The sequence below is a fragment of the Mytilus galloprovincialis genome, chromosome 5 (genome assembly GCF_965363235.1).
Source record: "Mytilus galloprovincialis chromosome 5, xbMytGall1.hap1.1, whole genome shotgun sequence".
In the NCBI taxonomy this organism is placed as follows: Eukaryota; Metazoa; Mollusca; class Bivalvia; order Mytilida; family Mytilidae; genus Mytilus; species Mytilus galloprovincialis.
In genome coordinates, this window is record NC_134842.1 from 79,797,954 (window position 1) to 79,815,643 (window position 17,690).

Genomic DNA, 17,690 nt, shown 5'->3' on the forward strand with positions numbered 1-17,690 from the left:
AATTGAGCACGGGGAATAAAAAGTAATTAAAGTGTAGAAAAATCAAGTCTTAATGTAGGCGGCTACTGCAAAATTTGTTTTGATATTTCGTTTGTTATATATTTGTAACATGTTTATGTTTTCTGTGTTACATTAGGAGGAAGATTTACAGTACCAGAAGATCTACACATTCCACATGGTATGGATGTGGTAAGTTCACTTCATAGTTGATAACTTAGGTAACAACCATTTAACTTCAAAGAGATATGTTTTTTTCCTGAAAAAAAAAATGTTGATTACCAAATTTGAGGATAAAAAAATTTTAAAGGCAGATTTTCCCCATACCTTAATTATAGTGTTAAATTTTGAATTAAATTGAAAAGCTAAATAAATTGTTCATCCTTGGCATGGTTTTTATGCCCCACCTACGAAAGTAGAGGGGCATTATGTTTTCTGGTCTGTGCCTCCGTTCGTCTGTCCGTCCGTCTGTGCCTCCATTCGTCCGTCCGGTTAAAGTTTTTGGTCGAGGTAGTTTTTATACGACCGCAAAATTTGAAAAATTTTTCGTCGTATATTGCTATCACGTTGGCGTCGTCGTCTGCGTCGTCGTCGTCGTCGTCGTCCGAATGCTTTTAGTTTTCGCACTCTAACTTTAGTAAAAGTGAATGGAAATCTATGAAATTTTAACACAAGGTTTATGACCACAAAAGGAAGGTTGGTATTGATTTTGGGAGTTTTGGTCCCAACATTTTAGGAATTAGGGGCCAAAAAGGGCCCAAATAAGCATTTTCTTGGTTTTCGCACTATAACTTTAGTTTAAGTTAATAGAAATCTATGAAATTTTGACACAAGGTTTATGACCACAAAAGAACGGTTGGGATTGATTTTGGGAGTTTTGGTTTCAACAGTTTAGGAATTAGGGGCCAAAAAAGGGCCCAAATAAGCATTATTCTTGGTTTTTGCACAATAACTTTAGTTTAAGTAAATAGAAATCAATGAAATTTAAACACAATGTTAATGACTACAAAAGGAAGGTTGGTATTGATTTTGGGAGTTTAGGTCCCAACAGTTTAGGAATTAGGGGCCAAAAAGGGACCCAAATAAGCATTTTTCTTGGTTTTCGCACCATAACTTTAGTATAAGTAAATAGAAATCTATGAAATTTAAACACAAGGTTTATGACCATAAAAGGAAGGTTGGTATTGATTTTGGGAGTTTTGGTCCCAACAGAATAAGGGGCCCAAAGGGTCCAAAATTAAACTTTGTTTGATTTCATCAAAATTGAATAATTGGGGTTCTTTGATATGCCGAATCTAACTGTCATGACTGTGTATGTAGATTCTTAACTTTTGGTCCCGTTTTCAAATTGGTCTACATTAAGGTGTAAAGGGTCCAAAATTAAACTTAGTTTGATTTTGACAAAAAATGAATCAGTTAGGTTCTTTGATATGCTGAATCTAAAAATGTACTTAGATTCTTGATTATTGGCCCAGTTTTCAAGTTGGTCCAAATCGGGGTCCAAAATTAAACTTTGTTTGATTTCATCAAAAATTGAATAAATGGGGTTCTTTGATATACCAAATCTAACTGTGTATGTAGATTCTTCATTTTTGGTCCTGTTTTCAAATTGGTCTACACTAAAGTCCAAAGGGTCAAAAATTAAACTTAGTCTGATTTTAACAAAAATTGAAATCTTGGGGTTCTTTGATATGCTGAATCCAAAAATGTACTTAGATTTTTTATTATGGGCCCAGTTTTCAAGTTGGTCCAAATCAGGATCTAAAATTATTATATTAAGTATTGTGCAATAGCAAGTCTTTTCAATTGCACAGTATTGCGCAATGGCAAGAAATATCTAATTGCACAATATTGTGAAATAGCAAATTTTTTTTTAATTAGAGTTATCTTTCTTTGTCCAGAATAGTAAGCAAGAAATATCTAATTGCAAAATATTGTGCAATAGCAAGATTTTTTTTTAATTGGAGTTATCTTTCTTTGTCCAGAATCAACTTAAATCTTTGTTATATACAATATACAATGTATATTCACTTTTTACTACCAACTGATAAATTAAAATAATCTTTACCATTCAGTGATAACAAGCAGTTTTTTTACATCTTAATATTTTATGATGTATTTAAATGAGTAGTTATTGTTGCAAACTCCATTAGAAATTTTAATTGAGATTAGTTTTGGAATAAGGGAAAGGGGGATGTGATTAAAAAAATTGGGTTCAATTTTTCTCATTTGAAATTTCATAAATAAAAAAGAAAATTTCTTCAAACATTTTTTTGAAAGGATTAATATTCAACAGCATAGTGAATTGCTCTAAGAGAAAACAAAAATTTTAAGTTCATTAGAACACATTCATTCTGTGTCAGAAACCTATGCTGTGTCAACTATTTAATCACAATCCAAATTTAGAGCTGAATCCAGCTTGAATGTTGTGTCCATACTTGCCCCAACCGTTCAGGGTTCAACCTCTGCGGTCGTATAAAGCTACGCCCTGCGGAGCATCTGGTTGATGAAGCTGAAGTCCAATCAACTTGAAACTTAATACACATGTTCCCCATGATATGATCTTTCTAATTTTAATGCCAAATTTTAGTTTTGACCCCAATTTCATGGTCCACTGAACATAGAAAATGATAGTGCAAAGTTCAGGTTAAAGTTTTTGGTCAAGGTAGTTTTTGATGAAGTTAAAGTTACATCAAGTTGAAACTTAGTACACATGTTCCCTATGATATGATCTTTCTAATTTTAATTCCAAATTAAAGTTTTGACCCCAATTTCACGGTCCACTGAACATAGAAAATGATAGTGGGAGTGGGGCATCCGTGTACTATGGACACATTCTTGTTTTCTTCTGAATCTGACAAATGCAATACCCCCTAAAGGTTAAATGTTTGCTCCGTAACTTAAATCAATTGTCCATCCGTCAGTCCCGCAAATCAGTTTTCCAAACTTTTTTCTTTATGCTGGAAGTTATTAATTTGACATTTGGTGTATTATTTTATCATGACAAGTTTAAGGTCAAGTTCGATTTCATGATTTTAGCTTTTTACTTTTTCAGTTAAAGCCCTTTCCCTAGAATTAAATTTTTGAAAAAAAAACTTATTAATTACTAGATTTCAGTTCAAAGGGAAAATGACTTTTTTTTCAACTTTCTATAGAATTAAGTTTTTGATGAAATACTTATTAATTACTAGATTTCTGTTCAAAGGGAAATAACACATATTTTTTTAAAGATTTTGTAAAAGACATATTGTATTAAGATAAATGACATATTGGATTTTTTTCCCTTTTCTTTAGTAAATTGTTTGAAGAATTTACTGGTAGATTTGTTTGTTATTTTATGTAGTGTACACCACAACAAGTTAAGTTAGATTTTTTCCCCATTAGAATGAATTTTTAACCAACTGGTAGGGGACTATGTATTGCCATGCAATACTCACAGAATGCTTGTTTTCTTGGGTATGTACCAGATTGAGTGGAATGAAGCAAATTGTAATTGCTAAGCCTATGAGTAATGAAGAATTCCTAAATATCAATTGAATAGCAATGAATCCACAGTATTATAATAGAGCAGTTCAAATTACATTGAATATATACTGGACAATAATTTGACTAAATTTTAAAATAATGAAGTTAAATTTTGACCTCACAAGGCATATTTTATGCCACTGGTGTGACAGTGGTGTTTATCATGATTGCCAGAAACATGTACCTTTGTATGGGGTACATATGCATGAATGGGAATTCATAATTTGTTTTGTTTTGATCTGTTCTGTTAATTAGTAACCACAAAGTATATTCCTCAATGAATTCTACAATTATTCTGTACAATTCTTCAAACTTATAATAAATCTTATAATTGGTATATATAATTCATAATAATTTCTACTTTTGTTCGATATGATTAATACCAAATTATGTTTTTTTTTATAGCCAGATACCGAGGAGCAACATTTAGTGATTGAAAAAACAGCAAAATTTGTAGCTGCTAATGGTATACAGATGGAAATTATGATCAAATCAAAACAAGGAAACAATCCAAAGTTAACCTTTCTCAACTTACATGACCCTTTGAACTTTTATTACAACCACATGGTCAAGATGATTAAAGCAGGAAAATACACTCCAACAGATCAAACAAAAGGGGGTGATTCAATAGGTATGGTACTTTTGATAATTGTTTAACATACAATTGATGGTCATAGTTTTCCATGAAAAATTGGTTAAATGTACCATTACCATTATAAAGAGTAATCTCCCCTTTCATTTATTTTCTATGAAAAAAAACAACATTAGATATCCTAAAAAAGATTAGCATCCGGTTTCGACATGAAAAAATAATTGTATACAACTGAATCCATTTCTAAAAGGGAAAATGCATTCTTTTCCTCTTTGAAACATGTCAACCATTATACATTCATGTACTAGTTAAAATACCAATGCAGATCGACATATTTAACTGACTTCATTGCAAAGTTTGAATAATTTTGAAAATTCTAACACCCATACCATTGATATATCACTAGCAGTGACATTGAAATTTCCACAAAATGGTTTTTGATAAATTATAACAGTTTTGTCTAACAGAATTGGAATAATTTTTAGATCGGTGTATACATATTTTGGTCATTGGACCAGAATATAAAAAAAACGGGTTAGTTCTCACATTGAAATAAAACAATAAAACTGGTATGGCTCAATCCCGGCATGAACCCATCATTTGAAAACAACACAACAAACTGTTATTTGTAATTACTTACATAAAACTGTTTATGCTTGAAGAAGTCTGGTCTCGAGACCAAAAACAGAAACACTTTGGACATTAGGCGTCAGTGCTAAGTTGTTTATATTTAACTAATTTAAACAAAAAAATGTTACATTCATGCAGATGATAGAGCTGTTGTCCAACAGATTTTGGTCCATAGACCAACTAAACGAATGATATCAAATAAAATAGTATCAATCTTATTTTTTCTGGTTCTTAGACCAAGAACAAGATTGAATGTAAAAATAATGCGTATATCGCTTTTCGGTTCTTAGACCAAGAACAAAATTGAATGTAAAATATAATGCGTAAATTGCTTTTTGGTTCTTAGACCAAGAACAAAATTGAATGTAAAATATAATGCGTAAATTGCTTTTTGGTTCTTAGACCAAGAACAACATGAAAACGTTACTCTAATCACACTTATTCATAGATTAGAAAGGTGCATACATGTATATCATAATCAACCGGTAACATTTTTCGTTTTCAAATATTCAATAAGAAGATGTGGTATGATTGCGAATGAGAAAACTCTTTGCAAGGGACCAAATGACATAAAAAAAGCTATAGGTTTACTGTGACGTATGGCCTTCAAAAAAGAGCAAAATCCATACCGAATCTTCAACAATAAAAGGCCCTGAAATGATGCATATTTATGGTAAACAAAAACGTGTACCATACCTGTCAAGGTATTTATTTAAAGATGAATTTCATATATATGTTTCTTTTTTTAGATCTATTGATTACATTGAAATTGCATATTACTTTGGAACTCTTTATTTGAAATAATTTATTTTTTCTAACGATTTTTTGAACCGGTCGTATGTATCTGTCTTTAATATTGAAATATGCGTTGTAGATACTAATTCGCTTCATCTAAGATGGTAGAACACTTAAAGTCAATGATATTTTCATATCATTTATCAATTAAACATCACCATCCAACTTCAAATGCAATTAATAAGCACAATGAATCAAAACGTGGCTGATTTTTATTGGTATATTCCATTGCTTTCTTTTTGTTTAAATGATAAAGAAATCCCCATCTTTGTCACAATGACTGCTGTAAATTCCTTACGCAGAGTAAAGCTATATGATACTTTCTATGACAATAATTAACAACTACGCATTATCTACAATATCTATATTATTTCTATAGGGACAACAATAATAATTAAAAAAACACATGTTCGTCAAATATTTCTCCACTTTGGCTAGCAAGTGCATCATAGTTTTCCTCCAATGATGGTCATTCTCCTTTGTTTCAGCTAATCAGTCTATTCTGTAGAATTTTTTTCCGCTCTCACATACTTTAAAGGGAGATCTTTGACAAATTTATCAACATCATACTTTACTTCATAGCCTGTAAAAAAATCATTTTTTCTTTAAAAGATCAAGGTGTTAATGAATAATAAATTGTGGACTATTTTACTTGAATGTTGAAACTACATGTATAATGATACCAGTAAAGAGTAACTGACTTAGATTAACAAGATGTATTTTTGTCGGTTCAAAATAGTACCCTGGCCATATAAATTACTGATAAATACAGGAGTATGTGTGATTATATAGCATGTAATGCTTTTATCGGTACTTTTTCAGATAGATTAAGTGTCATAAATCCTGGTTTTAGAATACATGACTACATGCCAATATCTGCTGCTCTGGTCCTTGTTAAATTAAGTATTACATGTAGATTTGTGAAGTCAAATATGCTTGACCTGACCTTATTAACTTTGACCCAGACTTAATGTGACTTAATGTTTGACTGAACGTTTGACCCTAACTGATCAACTGTTCAACCGGTTTACTGGTGCAACTACTGTTTCTTTCATTAAAAAAATCAGCATATTGAGTCTTTGGAATATTATCTTCTCGACCGTTATGAAGTCCTTTTTATATAAAAAAAAAACTCATTCGCAGTTAGCTCATTTTTAAGAAAACATTATAAAACGTAAAACAAGTGTGACAGGCCTGAAAAAGTACGTCCATCGGGAAATAGTACAAGTATGTTCAGGACGATGCAACGCCTAAAAGTAGTACTTTTGAAAAAATCTGTATCACCGTAAATTTAATACTTGGCGTTCTCTTTGCAAATGGATTTAAAACAAAGTTCATAACTAAAAAAGTGTATTAAACAAATATATACCGAAACGATAGTTTAGTACAAGTGCTCTTCTGTAAAAATAAACGTCAAGTCTTTTTTGTTGAATTGTTTCATCAGGATTGCTACCATGAATTGAAAACTTTTACTAATATGATTATTTTTCAACTTACATATACATGTGTTGATTGAGTACAAAACATTTCCACTTTTATTTCTTTATACGACAGAATTATCTTTGTACAGTCTGATATTATATCTGATAACATTTGCCCTCCAAATTTTGTTTTAATAACAGTACTTACCTTTTCCTGTTTTCAATAGTATTTTTGCAGTATACCAACACTTGTCTGGATACCAAAATGCTTCAACAGACGTACCAACTTCAAACTCCTATAACATAAATGAAAAATAAGCATCTTACAACTGCACAAAACATATGATAGAGTTTATACCACACCGTGTATTTCTTCGTGTCTAGACCCGAAAGATTGGCAAGGTTTAAAGACATGGCCGACTGGTCTCCACCTGTCCAGCAGTAAAACTCGTCCTAAAAGTAGGTTAAAAATATCGTACAACATGTATTGTCGTTACCTGTAAACCTTTTAGCAAATCTTCTATGAAATTACATTGCCAGATTTATCTAAATTCGGCAATACGCATCATTGTAGTATTTTGTTTTTAAATTTTCTGATGATCCCACCTGCCAACTAATATGGCCCGCATGGCTAAAATAGACTTGGAGTAAAGCACAAGTTTTGAGATATTTTTTTTCAAAATTGCTCTGGATAGAAACAAATCTTCGAGAGGCAGAAATGTTCAGAATGTTCAAATTTGCCCACTGTCTATTTACGCCAATACTGTCCAGAATTATTCTGTAATTGGAGATTTTGTTATAGTTGTTTGTACACTTTTTTTATTTTTTTATTTACCTTTGAACTCATCCTTCTTTTCTTCTTGTTTAAGTTGTCACTGTGACTGCAGTCATTGTTTAGTATTTGTTTTGGAGTCAAATCTCTACCAGATACAGTACCTGTAAATATATAAAAATATGTTGTGTATATCTTTTTAAGAGATATTATGAAAGTTTTCTAAAGACAATGGCACGTCACAGACAGTTACAGTAATATGTAGTCATTAACAGCAAACAAACTTAATATACAAATCTATATTGAACAATAATGTGTCCAAAGTACACGGATGCCCACTCGCATTATCATTTTCCATTTTGAATGGACCGTGAAATTGGGTAAAAGATCTAATTTGGCCTGAAAAGTTTCAAGTTGATTGGACTTTAACTTCATCAAAATCTACCTTGACCAAAAACATTAACCTGAAACTCACACTTTTAATTTGTATGTTCAGTGGACCATGAAAATGGGGTCAAAAGTCTAATTTGGTTTAAAAATAAGAAAGATCATATCACAAGGAATATATGTACTAAGTTTAAAATTGATTGGACTTCAGCTTCATCAAAAACTACCTTGATCAAAAACTTTAACCTGAAGTGGGACGAACGGACGGACGGACGAACGAACGAACGAACAGACGGAAGGACGCACAGACCAGAAAACATACATGTAATGCCCTTCTACTATCGTAGGTGGGGCATAAAAACTTAACGTACACTTGATATAGACAGATATAGATAATAGTTGATGAAACAAACGTGACGATACACACGTTGGAACTAAAATTTATAATAAAAAGGAAAAACTGTAAAACTATCCAATGAAAATCATTCATTTGCAAAGCAAATACATATGAATAACAGAATCTGACCAAAATTAAAAAATGAGAAATTATGAACACAGGGGTCAACATTATTTTGTAACTTACATCGAAAGAAGAATTACGTACGAAACTCAACAAATCTTCCCGATTTTAAGTTAATTACGTTCACTCAGACCAACAAAGTTAATATCCTTTGTTGAACAAACGAAAAATGACAGTCTAATTGTAAAAAAGATTAGGCGATATGATTGCCAATGAGACAAAATGACACAGAAATTAACAGCTATAGGTCACCGCACGGCCTTCAATAATGAGCAAAACCCATACCACATAGCTATATACAAGGCCCCGAAAAGACAAATGTAAAACAATTAACAAAAATTAAAGGAAATTTTTTTTTAATTGTAAGGTAAATAAATACGTAGGTTATAAAACTTACAAAAGAGTTGTCTACTTGGCTTTTGTGTTTTTCAGTATGTTGACATCTACTAGATTCTTCAAATTCCTGAACTTTCTTTTCTAAACAAGCTTTTGCTTCTTCCTGTAAAAACATCATTGTTTTCAGAGTTTGCGTATTGAGAACATTTGAATAAGAAATAGTTTCTTATTATGTTTAAATACAAGTACATAACATGTAAGATGTTTATTGTAAAAACCATTTTTCTTTGTTGTCTCTGGTATTTATTCTAAGCTGATATATGTTTGATTAATTATGTAATGCAAGATCAAGATCAGCAGACTGCATGGTCAATTGAACAACTCTTTATGCATCATTAATGTGATCTGATAACTATCGTAAGTCTGTTGCAGAATATTATTCCACATATCATCAACAAAATAATAAGCGTTTTGTCAAAAGGGCTATTACAACCCTAAAAACAGAGTATTCAACTTACCAATTTATTGTACATTTCTTCCAGGGTTTGGTATTTTTTTTTTTTCAACTTGTAGCAGATTACTAGATTTTTCATTTTTATCAATCTGCTTATCCAAGACAACTTTGAGTTCATTCTCTGATCTCCTCAGTTGCTGTAATTTAATTTCAAGTGCACTGCATTTTTTCCTTTCTTGATTCAACAATGTCTCGAAGTCCTCTGTTTTCTTTTGTTCTTCTGTCAATTTTGATTTTAATGTTGATGAAGTAGTTGCCAATTTTTCTCTTTCGGCAGTCAGTTGTTTTATTATACACTCACTAGATAAATATAATGAAATGCTCAATTATTTAATGGGTTAATTCAAATAAGCAAAGACACATTTTAAATGCGTATTATGAAGGAGGAGTGAACTATTTCCTTATTACAGTTAAACCAGCTTGCAACAGAAATTTGAGAGTCTGGTATATAATATTAAAAAGTTTCATCAACAAATTAAAACCTTAAAATTTAAAAAAAATATCTCTTAACAGTTATTAACAAAAGGACAGTTTTGAAATAATATCGTAAACTAAAATAAATCAAAATGGCAGTTTTGTGCCGCCAGAAGGAATTTATAATTAAGATGCCCGTTCGGAAATGCACCAAATGATGTTCAAACATTAAAGTACGCAATCATATAAATCAATGATATTTGGAAATCCCGTGAAATGATAAAACTGAGAAAAATATTGTCATAAATGGATGCATGAAACTTATAATGTATGTTCGTTTAAAATGCTAACATACTTTTCATTGATCTTTCTGTCAACATCTGACGGATCTGCTTTCGTTTTCCCAATTGTTTTCTTTCGATCTGAACTTACACTACAAAATAATCCAGTGATATTATCTAAGTCGGTAACTTCATTACTGATATAAGTACAGTGCGAGCTCTTTTCTGAATATTACAATATACCGGGTTTTTTTTTAAATGAAAGGTGGGCTAATTACCATAAATATCGATGAGATCTTTGAAATTGCACTTTAGCCCAATTATACATTAAAAAAAACAAAAAAACATAAGTTTACAAAATTACAATGCTGCAGTCTACATCAACCACCAAATACCCGAACTATCGAAAAGGTTGACGAGATTTTTTGTGGGGATTTCGATTTAACGAAAAATCTTTGGTAGTCTCTGTATAACTTATTCACAAGATGTATATAATGGAAAATTAATAGCTTGATAAAGTGCATGGAGACCGCCTATATTTGTAAGGCTATGTGTTGTCTCCAAATAATTTTAGTTTATTTGTGTCGTTTGGTTGCTGTCTCTCATTAACATTGCCTGTACATTTCTTTTATTCTTGTCTTGGCGTTTATTAGGTATTTTTTTTTGTGTTTTGTTTTCGTGAACAATTTTACAGGTGATAAATTTTTGAAAATTGGTGTGTGCATTCCTTTTTCGTAACTCATTTTTAATATTATAATATTACAAATGAGTTTCCTCAAGGTTGATGAAATGCTCCAATTATTCCTTAAACTGCGAATTAAATTACGAAAACCACGGTTCTTTTTTTTTAAATAATATTCCCGATATAACGTAAATGTATGCTGAATGCCCTTTTTATGAAGCATATTTTACAAACCAAGTTACAAATATAAAATCAACAGTTAAGAAAATCATGTAGTGCAGTGGTTTTTTTTTTTACAGTACACACGACATGATTTGCATTTATTTAGTAATACCTTTCTACTTCTCTCTTAAATACTCTCCAGTCTTTTGTCTGTAAAGTTTCTTCCAAAACATGTAGTTGGTTATCACTAGAAAGCATTGAAAAATCTCTCAACTGTGTAACCTTTAAGGATCCTCTTGGAGTATTTCTAATTTCATTCATTTCGAAAGCGGAACAGAATTCTAAAAAAATTTTCCATACTGAATCCTTTGATTTTGCAATTTTTAAAACAATCTTGTACTTGTTATGAAATTCTTCCGCCTTTCTGTCCATCCCTAGAATGGTACATATTATATCTTTCCATTGCTTTAATTCACTACTTTGCATGCAGCTAATATCTGTATCTCCTACTATTTTTGTTGCTTCTTTTCGAAACATCTTTACTAAATCAACAAAACTTGTCGGTTTTCCTAATGTATTAGATGCATTGTGTTCATACCCTAATTGTAGCGCCAACTCGTCTGGTTATTTGTTGTATAACCGACATGTTACCATGCTAATAGGTTTCGTTTGGCTTGCGAATAAACATTGTAGCGCATGTCTTGTATGATTACCACCTAAAGTTTCAACTGCTACTTTGCCAGGTTCTTGAAGAAACTTTGACAAGTTACATTTATCAGTAGTAACATCGCTGACAATGTTGCCAATGAGAATTGTATGACACATTTGCTGATTTTCATAAAACTGTTTTAGACAGTGAGCATGTTTCGTGTCCAGATTTCGAAAACAGCGATCATCGGCAGGTATAACTAAGTTCTGAATATGTACCTTTAATGCGTCTCCTAAAAGAAAACAAATGCTATCATTTTAGAATGGAAAATCAACAATTCAAATAACCCGAATAATCCAGTCGTTATATTACGATCACTTCGATCACTCCAGGAGGACAATGACCGTAAGGGGGCGCTGTGATTATCCGAGTTGCAATTCAAAATATATATAAAAAAAAATATGTTGTTCATTTAATGAGCAAGTGTTTGAACATTTGATGTAAAAGTAATATTTCTGAACTTTGATATGGTTATAGTTTCCAGTACCCGTATATGCAATAAAAAAAAACATCCTCGGAGGACTTGCCTCTGGAAGTGATCCTTGTAATCGTGTGTTCGATTCCCAAGTTTGTTCAAAACTAAGACTTGCACATTATTTTTTTTAAATGGTCATTAAACAAAAACAGCAACTAGAGATAAAACATGTTTGGCGATGTCAAAATAACAGACAAGTATAAAAAAAAAAAAAGAAGATGTGGTATGATAACCAATGAGACAACCCTCCACAAGAGACCGAATGACACAAATTAACAAATATAGGTCACCATACGGCCTTCAACATATAGTCAGCTATAAAAGTTAATATTAAAAGTTTCTATACGTCATACCATTAGTAGCGCCTATTAAGAGATGGAGATGGTATATCATACCTATTAAATAATCGTCCAAAATTGACTGCTCCACTGTAACTGGTGTGCTATCGGAAGCGTCTTTTGTATTTATATGCGCTTCAGTGCAAGAACTCACGCTACGTTTTAGAATATCTTCAACTGTCGATGTATCTGTTGCAAAAGAAAAATATACATAAAATTTTCGCATCGTAATTATGGTTTTTATTCAAATAGTAAATATTTTTCATTAACATTTTTAACTTGTTCTTAGTCTCTTCCAGTTTTATTGTAAAAGCATATATATTAAGTGCAAAAGATTTTATATTACTTGCATACATATCTATTGATTTTTGTTTGCCGAATTCACATAACTTGTATTACGACGCAGCAGATCAATTGTTTGCAAGAAGGAGGATTAAAAAAATACCTTCAGAACTGTCCATTGGTGACAATAATTTCTTTTGGACTGGTGATATTGGCGTCGAGGATTTTCTTTGCACATTATGCAATGTGTTTACGTTGTCGTCGGTGCTGGTTAAATCCTCCCCTCCTGGTACATCTATTCACAGAAAAAAAGGCATTATCTTGAATTAGATGTTTCGTATTTGTCACAACAATAGAATGGAACTTTGCAAACACAATTATTATAATGTTAATTTGAATGTATGTTTTGTAAAAAAAATAATCTTCAACAGATACCAATTTCTTGTATCATTTTTGTCCGGATACTCGAACAAAATCATAACGTCCGCGTCATGTTTTATGCTTTAGAACTTCATGTAAGTTCAACGAATAAAATTGACCACATGACCCATATTATGATTCAGTGAATAGTAAAAAGACCTCTTAATTATAACAGAAACAAAACCAATCTCTGTTGCAAGAAGTCGGTGTGGCAGGAAAACTGGCAATTCTGGTACGATAAGGCCTGTTTTTGGCCCCCCTATTTTCCCATTTTTCAAATTCTGTTTTGGAAAGCTACGTCTTATGTTAGAATATTCCCTGAGGTTTGAATGTTTGTTTGGATGAACTTCAAAACCACTAATACTAGCAACTGGGTAAGGTGAGTGGGTAAACTTCCTTTTATAATTCAAATATTGTAATTATCATTCACTTTGCAGGTCTTCCGTACAACGAATTTTTAGTTTTTAAGTGCCTGCGCCAACGTGGCACAGGATTTTGTTTTATTCCAATGTCATGTCATAACAGTTTTTGCTGTCTAAATCGCCATTATTTTCTCCGGCGCGTGTTAGATTTTTTAAAGTAACAATGCCAAACAATCATTTGGCGTTTTTGATACCTTTTTAACCCCGTAATCTCAACCATTTTCTAAAATTAATGGTTTTGAAGAACATCAACGTGATAACAAGCTTTCCAAAAAAGTTTTTGAAAAATAAGAAAATAGGGGGGGGGGGCAAAAAACGGGCCTTATCGCACAAATGTACCTCGTCTTTTTAATGATTGCACTTTTGTCCGTATAGACGACCTGCCCATTATTGTTGAAGATTGTACGGATACAGTCTCCCCCCCCCATTTTTGAACATTGTACATGTATTATGGGGGTTTGTGCGGAAAAGCGAAGATGCAATTTAAAAAAAAATATTCGTAAATGTAATACGGCGATAATAGGACCTCTAGAATCGTTACTTGTCATCTCACATACGCATACTAGTATACTATAACTTCTTTTATTCATAAAATATGAATTAATATTATTGGTTATGGTAAGAGTTTTTCAATCCGAATTTTATCATATTTATGGATTACTTTAGTAACTTGATTTCACGAAAGCGTGTGTAAATATCAAATATGTATTAAAAGAATCACATCTACCTGAAATATTCATATTAACTTGGTTCTCCGGCTGATCAATGTTATCTGTTGAAGATGTCTGTAGCTGATAATTGTCTACGTTTGCTGTAAAAAATTATATAGTCAAAACTTGTTTGCTACAGTTATATTCTTCAGTAAAAAAAAATACAAGTCCAATTGGACAAATAAACACAGAAAAGCACTCACACGCACCCCACTAGTACATTGTTGTAGGCAAAGACAGCCAATAGCCTGGCATCCGGCCCAATCTAGCTACGCGTCGGAAGACAAGATTAGCCTGGACCCCAGTTTAAGACAGCCAATAACCCACCCCCTTTTACCTTTTTTTCTTTTCCCCCTCCTATCACGAAATAAAACACATACAAAGACTTGACAAATATACGAATAAAAGCTCATTGATATTATCATGCCAAGACATTGCCTCCGTTGAAATTTTACAAACATCCCATAGAGCAAATAACACGGATGATTAATATTGACCATTTGGTATATAAGCGTAACGTACATGCAGTTCATAAATTAATTTGTTGAATACAATCAAATATTTAACTACAAGTACCAGCGGGTGCCGTAGGAGGTCCAGCGGAGTTTTGAGCGAGGATAACTAGTCATGGAAATACGGTATTATCAATGGTAGTCATTTGTTTAAAAACAATATCAGCCTCTTGACATCGCCAAAAATTCAATGTTTAAAATATATACGACAGCAACTAAGGCCTTAGTTTGATTAAGGATATTCGCTTCTCTTTTTGACAATAACTAGCTTTTTGATCAACTGGTATAAATTGATAGTATATTAATAACTGAACCTAGGCTATAAAGCAGGAAAAAATAATAGGTCAGCGACTTTGTTTTTAAGATATAATCAATTGAAAATTTGGCGGGAAATGATTCTCTCTTAGAATGCTCACACATTTAAAATTGGTACCGTTTTTCTTTCAAACACTATGAAAAAATAACAAGAATTGTATAAGATTTTCATGAATGACTAGTTTAACTATATGTAATAAAAATATGAATAAAAAAGTAAGGGTTGGTAGTGTTTTTTTTATTGGTACTACATGGATAAAACTAGAGGATTCCGAATATCGGACAAAATGTCAAAATCAAGAGTAGCAGTTGGCAATCCTCGGAGTCACCGCTACTCTCCTTCTATCTTTAGATGGAGGTACGGAATCGGCCGAGTTGTGACGAATGCAAGAGAAGCGAATACTCATACATATACTATGTACTCTTGATACAAGAACAACACACAAATTTTAAATACATTTCTCACCTTTCAAGGAGTTCCATATTTTCATAAAACCTGAACGAGTCTTGACAGCTGGCCCAAAACCAAGACCTTCGCATAAGTTTTTCAAACTATACATTTTTGCTTTTCCAGATTCATATGTAACCTTAAATTATAAGAAAACATCATGTTTTTGTGAACGTTGACAAACATTGAACATGAAGCCAACAGTCGTATTTCTGTATTGACGAAAACTAATATACATGTATTGATTGATATTGTGTTAAGTCTAAAATAAAAACAAATGTGAATTGTATGACCGTTCCACAATAAAATGAACAGTTGTTACTTCACAAGAGTAAATGTAATAAAGAATATACAGCTTATTGATGGATTAACATTTATAAAAGTAAACTTCATTCTGAAAACGAGAGTTGAGATATTTATGTAGAGAGATGTACAAGATCAATCAATGATTTTGTTTAAAACACTGACATGATGTCAAGGAATTCAAAATCTAAATGTACTTGCCCTAACATTTGAAGATGTAATTCAACAATGTTCAATACAGAAGAAGTTTTACTATTTCAGTTTATATTTTTAGAGTTTCCTATGTTTACAACTCCAAAACAATGTGTTAAGAAACAATAGTATACATGTAGTACACTAATTGTGTTAGTGACGTCCTTAATATAAGCTAAATGCAACTTTTAATAGAAAGTTATCTACTCTATACTTAAAAGTATCTCTTTACTGTTATGTATTATTTTTATTTGAATATTTTTATTTGCTTTCAATACAAGTTTGTTGAGCTTGTAGTTTTTTTTTCCGATGGCTTTTCTTATCCACAATTGACCAAATAAAATTGTAAATTACTAAAATGTTAATATAGTCACCTTGATAATTCCAAATTCTCTTGTTGTTCCAACATTGTCGATGTCCTCAAAATATCTACCATTTTCCTCTACACAAAGTCTTCCGTTTTCAATTATGATTTTCCATCTCTCTGAACCCGACATTATTGCGTAATATGACCGTTTGATCTCGATTTAGAAAAAAAAAATAGTGGACTGCTACAATGTCACACCACTGGTTATATTTAATCGCATTGCGAAGCCACGCCTGCTAGACACGTGCGCATTTTTTACATGTATATTTTTAAACCATGTGTTTCTTACTTTCCAATTAGAACATAATGGACTGCTGTATTTTTTTATCGGCTCTGTGTTTAAGCGTGTTGTTATCTGTTCAAACTTTGAATGGTGTCAAGACGAATATAAGAGAGAACTGCAACCCAAAACCAGTTTCAGAGGTAAGTCAATTTGAAATATTCATATCTTTTAAAAAATTTAAAAAAAAAAAAAGATTAATTCAAAAATATAGAGGTTCACATATATTATTATAATTAAAATGTTTTAAATATTCATGATCAAAGACTTCAAGATACATTTGGGTAGTTATTAGCGTTTTTTTTTTAAACCAAATGTATACTCTACAGAAAAAAGAGGGGTGTAAGGCGTTCGCTTATATATACACTGGTATTAAAGAGATAATCGTAACTGCAATTACTATTATCCCAATATGGCGACGGTAGATATAGGTAAAATCTTTACACTCATTTTTCTTAATTGTAGCATGTTTTTGTCAATAGTTACTCAGCTGCAAGGTTTATTCATATTTGAATCGTAACGGTGCACTGGAATTGTCTAAGCGCTTTGAAAATAGCCGTTGAAAAATTCGGGATGATAATCGTAACTCGGAAAAAAGATAATCGTAATTATGGTATTTAAAAATAAAAAAGATAATCGTAACTGGAAACTGTTTTATTGATATTGACACTAAAAACGTATATCTGATAGCATATTATGAAATTATGGCGATGAATTATTTACGAAACGTCCCAACATCTTATGACATTTCATTTTATGCATATATAATTAATTGTTCTTATGAAAACAGCTACATACTAGTATATTATAAAATTGGAAGGGTGAACAAGCTTCAAGAAATTTGGAAATGGGAAAACACGAACTTTGTTAATATACAGAAATTTATTAA

General features: G+C 31.7%; 2 protein-coding genes across 2 annotated transcripts in view; one reads left to right on the forward strand and one right to left on the reverse strand.

Moving 5' to 3' along the window:
- The window catches only part of LOC143076467 (uncharacterized), a 50,054-nt gene that overhangs the window by 19,610 nt on the left and 12,754 nt on the right, over positions 1 to 17,690 (forward strand). The window contains exons 11-12 of the mRNA XM_076252255.1: positions 137 to 189; positions 3,928 to 4,153. Of these exons, the coding sequence (XP_076108370.1) occupies positions 137 to 189; positions 3,928 to 4,153 (279 nt within the window). The remainder of the gene's footprint in view (positions 1 to 136; positions 190 to 3,927; positions 4,154 to 17,690) is intronic.
- On the reverse strand, positions 9,523 to 16,899 carry LOC143074752 (uncharacterized). The gene is made up of 8 exons (XM_076250049.1): positions 16,529 to 16,899; positions 15,678 to 15,798; positions 14,402 to 14,485; positions 12,996 to 13,127; positions 12,608 to 12,739; positions 11,201 to 11,969; positions 10,259 to 10,336; positions 9,523 to 9,789 (listed from the first exon to the last, which is right to left on the reverse strand). The coding sequence occupies exons 1-6, from the start codon at positions 16,649 to 16,651 to the stop codon at positions 11,653 to 11,655; spliced, it is 909 nt and encodes a 302-aa protein (XP_076106164.1). The 5' UTR covers positions 16,652 to 16,899; the 3' UTR covers positions 9,523 to 9,789; positions 10,259 to 10,336; positions 11,201 to 11,652.